Source organism: Hesperophylax consimilis, chromosome 21, assembly GCF_061612785.1.
Source record: "Hesperophylax consimilis isolate HC1 chromosome 21, BYU_Hcon_1.0, whole genome shotgun sequence".
In the NCBI taxonomy this organism is placed as follows: domain Eukaryota; kingdom Metazoa; phylum Arthropoda; class Insecta; order Trichoptera; family Limnephilidae; genus Hesperophylax; species Hesperophylax consimilis.
The window spans coordinates 22880284-22888604 of NC_142856.1; the positions used below are offsets into that span (position 1 = coordinate 22880284).

At 36.0% G+C, this 8321-nt stretch overlaps 1 protein-coding gene across 1 annotated transcript; it reads left to right on the forward strand.

Moving 5' to 3' along the window:
* The first annotated feature begins 681 nt into the window (after positions 1–681).
* Positions 682–7224, forward strand: LOC149413751 (centromere/kinetochore protein zw10 homolog). The gene is made up of 4 exons (XM_089644575.1): positions 682–2256; positions 2869–3072; positions 5026–5303; positions 6317–7224. Exons 1-4 carry the CDS (start codon positions 741–743, stop codon positions 6521–6523), a joined length of 2205 nt encoding a protein of 734 aa, XP_089500701.1. The 5' UTR covers positions 682–740; the 3' UTR covers positions 6524–7224.
* The last annotated feature ends 1097 nt before the right edge of the window (positions 7225–8321 follow it).

An 8321-nucleotide genomic window follows, 5' to 3' on the forward strand; every position in this document is an offset into this window, starting at 1 on the left:
TAATGTTACGTGTTGGGATCAAAAATACTATGTTTGAATTTCTTTCCAGTGTAACAGTGATAGTCTAAAACTTCATTACTTTGTTTGGTTTAAATTTAAAATGAGTGTTAAAACTTCACAGGTACGTTCTTTTTACATCACCTTGATTTGTGGGAACTGTTTCAATTTCAATAAAAATTAATTAAATAGTCAACGTAAATAACGTTAAATTTCTCATTTACCCCCACAACGCTTACCATTACTTGGTTTCCCACGAACTAATTTTCTTTTCCCGCTGGATTGTCTTCTCTTCTTTTATTTTATTTTTTCGATTTTTATAACCATTTCTTCTCCCACGGTCAATTCTGTAAATTATTCAAACTGTGATTAAATATTATTCAAATTTGGTTTTCATTACAAAACATTACAAATATGTACTCTAATTTTTAATGAAAATTTGAAAAGTTTGGTCCCAAATAATAATTTTACCAATGAAAATGGTGTAGGTACCAATGATATATAACACCCATAGACGTTATATATCTATGGTAGGTACCTAAACATGTTTTGTGATTTTCTAAATTGGCAGCATTGTTCACTTGAGGTTGTTTTCATTTTTAAAGTCATGTTTTTACGGTCATGTTGTCAACCATTGTCAACTGACAAGTTTTAAATGTTTGAAACACTGACGAAGAATTAGTTTTCTCTTTCGGATATTATTATCTGTTTATTTTGTTCGTATTATCAAAACCTTTTATCAAATGAGTCTACTGTCGGTAATTCTTCAGGTGGCTGACGAGACGAACCGAAATGAATTCAAAGTACAATTTAGAGATGTCAGCAAAAGGACGTCGCTGTTTGTTGACAATGTCAAACATTTTACAACTGATATTAAAGAAGTTCTAGTGAGTCGATTCGTTGATTATTTACCAATTAAAAGCCTGGAGTATATCAATTTTTCCGAAAGACGGTCCAAACTACAAAAGGAATGCGAAGAATTGCGATCTTTGATTGATAACATGCTGGAAAACAACTCGCTAACCAACTCCAGATTCCAAACTTTGTACGACGAGTTCGTGATCACGAGTAATAGGTTGAAATTTATCAGTGACTTGGGGCATTGTTCTGAAGAGCTGCAGATATCGAGCAGATATATTGAAAGACGTAAATTTCAACAAGCGTCCGAAAAACTGGAAAAACTTATTGAAATATTGAACCAACCGCTTTCCTACAAAGACTTTTGTGAGCTTGTCGATTCAATGAAAGATGAAGTGAGCTTTAAACATGTTAAATGTCTGTTGAAAATAACAGAGCAATGGAGGGATCGGCTTAAATGGTCCGAGAGCACTACAAATAAAGGACATTTGATTTTAGTTGAAATCAATGTTGGTGATCCAGAAAACTTGCAGTCAATATTAAACGCTCTCTCAAGTTCTAAGCGCGTCAACATAGAACTTATGCGATTTGCTAACTTCATGATGAATACTCTGATGCCGGCTTTACTGAATAAAGGGTGTTCCGTTCACGTCAGAGAGAATCTACATCAAGTCTTACTAGAAATAGAATATGTAAAAAGTCAAAAAGAAAACTCGGACGTTAAAACTGTGCTTAAAAACTTAGTTACGTTCTTCGAAACCGTCCAGTCACACATCGACTGCCGTTGGGAAGACAACCGAACAGTTTTCTCCATTCTCGGCCAGATCGTCGGTAAAGACTTCTTCAAAATGCTCAAAGAAAACTGCCTGCAAAACCTCGTCACAACCGACGAATCTAAAGCTGATATGTATCTACCGATTGCGGCTGAAATTGAAAAATTCAGCAATTACTTATGTGATATTAACTTCACAGATAAAGAAACATCTCCCCTTATCGAATTTATAAACGATACTCACAGTTTGATATGCGAAAAGCGCTGTAAAGTAATTCTAAAGAAAGCGAGAAGTTTGATGCAGACAAACTTGCAACAAGACATTGTTGAAGTGAGTACAAATCAAACGGGAGAGTTGTGCGTTGACGAGATGAAAATGTTAGAAAAGGGTAGCTGTGGTGATGTACGAAATATAGCAGAAAGTCCGTATCTGCTGCCAAAATGTAGTATTTCTCTAAGCGCTAAGAAGATCTTGCAGCTGGTCGTGGAGCAGCTAGACACAGCTCAGAGCTGCAGCCCGGCTATGGCTAGCAAGATAATGCTGACTGTTAGAAATATCTTTGAGCTTTATTACGCTCTGGTTCCAGTTTATCACGAGAGTGTTTTAAATAACAATGCATTGGATTTAGGTAAGACATTTTTAGATACTACTTTTCCTCGCAAACTTTACAACAAACTCTATAAAATAATTACTACATTATTACAACTAGAAAAAGGAAGCTAGAAAGAATTTTAATAGCTTGAGCAATAGCGTATTCAAAAATAAAACGCCTTCAGCGATAGACATTTCCAGGCATTTGTTTTGGAATTAAATCCAATTCATTCCATAAATCATACCTCCATTTTTCACCGTTTAACCTATGTTTTTAAGTTTTATAAAAAAAAATTATACAAACCTTTGAATTCTGTTTGTTAATTACCGAAATTGCCCTACTTTGTACTTATTAAATGCAATTTTGAATAGTACTATTTCTGTATGTTGTCTTTGGTCTACTGGAAATGTCTAGTCTTAATGACAGAGATTAAAAAATGCAATTATGTTAAATTTTTTTTAAACAAATTAAAATGATGTCTATACGCAGACTATACGATTTAAAAAAATATAGCACATAATATATTCCTGATTTATAATAGATAAAAAGATATTGACAGTGTTTTAAAAAAAAATTTAAGTTTTGTCATATTATTTCAAACATTTGTTATGAATTAAAATTATTTTTTATAATAATTGATATTTGCAGCCCTATTTTACAACAACTGCTTCTACCTCTCCCACGGCATGCTGGGCCACCCCTGGGGCCGCGCCTACCATAAAGAATCTGCCGTCAATATCACCCTGTTGCTGGCCGACCAGGTGCAGAACATGCGCCACGTGGCCATTGTTAAACTGGTCACTTTTGTAAGGGAGCAGAGGCAAACCATCAAAGATTTAATCCAAAAAAGCGGTGAGATTTCTTTTTGCGTAACTTTATATTTATTTAAATTATTGTTTCCGGAGTTGCAGTTATACCCTTAGTGTATTGGCCTGGTGTAGATATCACCTTTCACAATGGTTTTAACAATGTTAACTGACCAGATTAGGATGCTATGTAAGAATCTCTGTAAGCACACTGAAATCGTATTTTTAAGGCTGCCTGGCGGCAAATTGGCAGCATTTTTCTAAAATTTGTGAGGCGGGTATAGATTCCAGGCCGGGAACCATTTATTTGATAACTATCACCTCAGCCATAGGTCACCCCAAGTGGTTTGCTGCATTTCTTGGTGGCTTACGAGGGGTGCCCGGGTTCACGAGGGAGGGAGGTTGTAACGTAGATTGTCACCACATATTATATTAAACTCACCGTATACCGGTTATATGCTCCACCATAGCTTGCAGCAATAAGGGGAATTGAAATGATGACACAGCAATATCAATTGTGATATAATAACATGAATGTGTATTTAATTTAAACTTTGATTACAAGAGCAAGACTTAAATTTAGAAAATCAGGGGTGGTTGGCTATTTGATAGCACAACGTAATTTGAACTCGGCCACGACATTTACTCGTACTATTATATTAACTATAAAGCTTAAAATAAGACATCACCACTGAGCGCCAGTCTAGAAAACTCTTCTAAACGAATTTATAAACATGGTGATATCTAAGAGATTATGTGTCTAATTCATGTGGATTAATAAAATTGTCTCACGTGCGTATATTAAATCTCCGACATCTAAACAGCCCGTCCTCCGATGTGATTCCCACTTGCCTCGAAAACCAACTCCCGGCTTCTCTGGAATTCAACGCTCTGCTTCTTTGAATCCACCGAGTGGCGGCTGAAATTCGATGCCAACGCGTGTCTAAAAGTCTTGCTATGTAAGCGGACAGTTCCTACCGCTACAAGGTTTGTCTGGGTGTTGGCGGCGGATGAGCTGCCCACCAACTGTGTGGCACGGCGGATCGGAAGAGAATAGTTGAGGGAGACCTTATGACCTTTCCAGCAGGACTCTCTCGGAACATCACCTTGCTCCTCAGTGGGAGTGATGGATTCATACGTCCATCACTCCTGGACACAATGACCCCCGGGTTCCTACCAACCCCTCCTAATCTTTTCCTTCCCAGAACTGAAGATGACATAGGCCCTAAAAAGATTTTTTTTCCTCAAAAAAATGCTGAAATTTGCACTTTTTGTTTATGAATCATTAGACATCTCAACATTAAAGGAACATCTTAGAAGAACTACACATTTATTTTGTAATTTTCATCACAATCATTTTGCAGGTAGGGAATCATTTGAAGAATCCGTCGAAATACCAATTTTTTGTTATATTCAGATCAGGCTGATTTGATCGGTGATCTTTCGGTAGCCTTCGACAAACTCCTAATAGAGTTGGGAAAACATCAGTAGAGATGTCCAGTTTTGTGACGATTGGGTAGTAACCCACACGCTATATGGGAATTGCGAGAATTTATTAAGGGTTATTAAATTTAAGTAATGCCAACATTTCATAAACATTTTTCTTTATTTGGCACCAATTATCTTTCATACTAGTACATTACAAAAAACACATTAAATATTTTCGTGTCAATCATCTTTTGTACTACAAAGTAATTACTATAAAAATATTGAAAAGGTAACATAATAATATAAGAATTTGCTTAAAACAAAATAAAAAAAATATATAATTGTCGTTGACAGGACTCTCTACAGTAATTTGAGATTAATCATCTTCGGTACAAGTAACATTATAAAAAGACATTGAAAACGTAAAATAATAAGTGTTTTCCCGAGGGGTGCGGGATTGAGAACCCTACTTACAACATACCCCAATTGGGGATGCCATAGTCCCACTAGCACTGCGCAGTTTGGAACATTTTAAATTAAATCATCGTGACCAATTATTTATATTTCCCAGACCTCCGTGACCTGACAAAAGCCGATCCCCTGGATCTGGAAAACGACCCCACCATTTCGCAGTGCCTGGAGATCCTTACCAATCTGGCCCGCCTGTGGAGACCCATACTGCCGGTCCAAGTCTACGAAAAGACCATGGCCGGACTGATCTGCTGCCTGGCCGATGAGCTGGTTCAGGTCGTATTGAGCGTCCAGGAAAATGTGATAGGAGAGGAGTTGGCCAGGTGTATAGCCAACCTGTACAGGCCGCTGATAGAGAAAGCGCCTCAGCTATTTAGTGTGAGTATACATAATTCATAATGCACATAACTGTAACTCCATTTGCTAGAGTTTGCGAATATGTACATAAAAAATTTGATTAAATCTTTATTCAGGTGACATCTTTAAATATCACTGAAGAGATAAACCGATAGAAGTGTGTTATGGACGTATCTGTGTACCCAAAGTAACCAAATTTTTTCCTTACTTTTAAATTTTCAAATGTTGATATTCTTTCTTGAGCAGAAAATCAGTAGTTTTATTTGCTTGCCTTGGGGGTCTTGCACAGTGAAATTGATAATTTTACAATATCGATATACGTAACTACCAATGATTTTATATCGATTTTCCGAGCACGGTCGCACTTTTATATCCAGACCGATTTTAATAACGCAAAAAATTTGAATTCAATGTACGCTGGCAACACTAGCGCATCTCTCTATGAATTGACATTTCTAAATGTGAGACAGCAACGTAAAAGTTAATAATACTATATCAATTGACAATGTTGAATTGAGATATTAACTTCAATATATATTGGCAGTCCATGTGTACTTTTTGACAATAAAAAAGGAGTTAATAGTTACACTGGAATGGAATCAATTGACTGGAATGGAATTAAGATTTTAAATAATATTTATCCAATTTTGACAAAATTGCTCGATATTACTTTTTATAAAAAAACCTCGCTGTAGGTGTGCAAAAAATTCATTTTTCAACGTGAGTATTAATAAAATTAGTAGTAGTAGCAGATTTCACGGTATAAAAAAATTATGTGGAATATTCCAAAGGAGGAACTTTAGCGACATGTTTTAGTATACGATAGAAGCCTAATCAAGCTATCATCTAAGTATATTAGCTGATTGAGGGAAGTTGTCCCATTACCGCACCCTAATTATTACAGTATGATGTAAATTACACCCTAATTTAAATCATACTGTATAAATTAGGGTTCGGTAATGGGACAACATGGGGATAGATTGAAGATTTTTATTTCACCATTGGTCATAAACTAATTAATAATTTTTTTCCAGGAAACTACCGACCTTGAAAAACTGTCGGCGAAATGGCCCCGCCTCTTGCAGCTGGTGGTTCTGCTAACGAGCCCCATCTTTGCGGTGGCCAGAGGCTGGCAGACGGCCGGGGGCCACTTCTCCCGCCAGGAGATCATACACCTTCTCAGGGTTCTGTTTCCCGGGAATGCCGGGAAAGCGGCTGCGATGGATATGATGCAGGATTGAGGATTAAAAAATATTGTTATATAAAAGAAAAGGGTTTTTGCATACATAGTATGCATAAAAGCTTAATGAAAAGGACTTACTTATGTGAAGATACTCTCAGCATCGCCCTGGTAAAAGACCGTCATTCAGAAGTGAAACGTCGTTCGGAAATGGATTTGGTCACCAGATCTGAATGTCTAAGTACTTCTCAACCTTTGTCTTCCCCAACTTACCCACTGACAACATTTACCAATTGGGGATGCCGTAATCTCACTGGCTTCGGGCAGTTGGGAGTAGTTGGGACACTTGTGCGGTATTAACTTGCCGAAATATCATGATTTTTAGAAGTTCATTGAACCTTACAATAATGGCTTTACAGCTTTCATAAAGGACATGAAAAAATCAATGGACAATCGACTGTATGGATAATTATTACTTTCTGTATTTTCACAGTTTAAATTTCTCTCATTGCCAAGCTTTAAAAAAATGGTATTAATGTGTGTAGAGTTTCCTGATTTTAATTATACTGCCATTAACCACAAGTAACAGTGCGTTTATAACATTACATACGCGTTGTTTCACTATTATTGAATGTCATTGGCACATCGCATGCTGGTCACGCAATTGTAACTTTGCTATTGTTTCTCTACCATTGTATGTTTCATTGTCACCAACTAGAAAATATTTCAAGACAACACTTGGAAAGTGTTTGTCTTTAGATGCATATATGTAATGGGTTATATATTACTTTATATAAATATTTATGTTTATTACAATAAATAGATGAAAAACAATGTTGTATTTATTTATTACTAACCAGCTGACGTGTACCTGGCGTTGTTAGTTTTTTCTCTACTTTCAATAAATATAATATACATGTATTAAATATATAAACCTTCCGGAAGAAATTTTCTAAATGATACGGAAAACTCTATCAAACTCCGTTGCAGAGTTTAGAAGAACTAAGCGCACAAACAGACAGACCCGGATAGTGACTTTGTTTTATACTCTTTAGAGATACCCATGTATGTATTGTCACAATTACGAATTTACTAAAAGTTTATCAAGTAACGGTCTGGGATGTTCCGAATGTTCCACAACATTCCAGAATGTTCCGGGATGTTCTGGAATGTTACAAATAGGTGTAACAACACGTACCTAAGGATTTTAGCCAGCGATTCATGAGCATATTTAGGAGTAAAAAAACACAGGTATCACGTGACCACTAGACTGTACCCAAACACTCAATTGCGACTTGTGAAAAAAATTATTTGTTTTTGATTGAACAAAAATGTCATCAGACAGCAAAATGACATCTACAATTTAACTCCAAATATGCTCTGGAATCGCTGGTAAAAATCCTTCAGGTGCATGCTGTTCAGAGATGTGCAAAATGGGTACCCAAAACCATTTGAAATGCAAAATGGAAATGGGTCAAAACTTTTCCATTTGAAAATGCAAAATGCAAAATGGTTTTTAGAAAAGCATTTCAAATGCAAAATGCAAAATACCTATTTTCAAAATGCATTGAAAATGCAAAATGGTTTCTCACGTCAAACAATTACAATAATTATAGAATTTTTAAACAATTTTGTCATTTAATAATGGACATCAATATAGAACAAACATATTACATGATGGTAAATCCAAAAACACCACGACTACAGATTATGAAACCACAAAAAATTTGCGCGTGACAAATGTTGCCAACGTAAAAACATAGAAACTGCTATCTAACATTTAATATTACAGCGTCATGGCCCCATGTTCAGTATTTTTTGTAATGGTATCACTCGATTGCTAGGGCTCCTACCAGGGA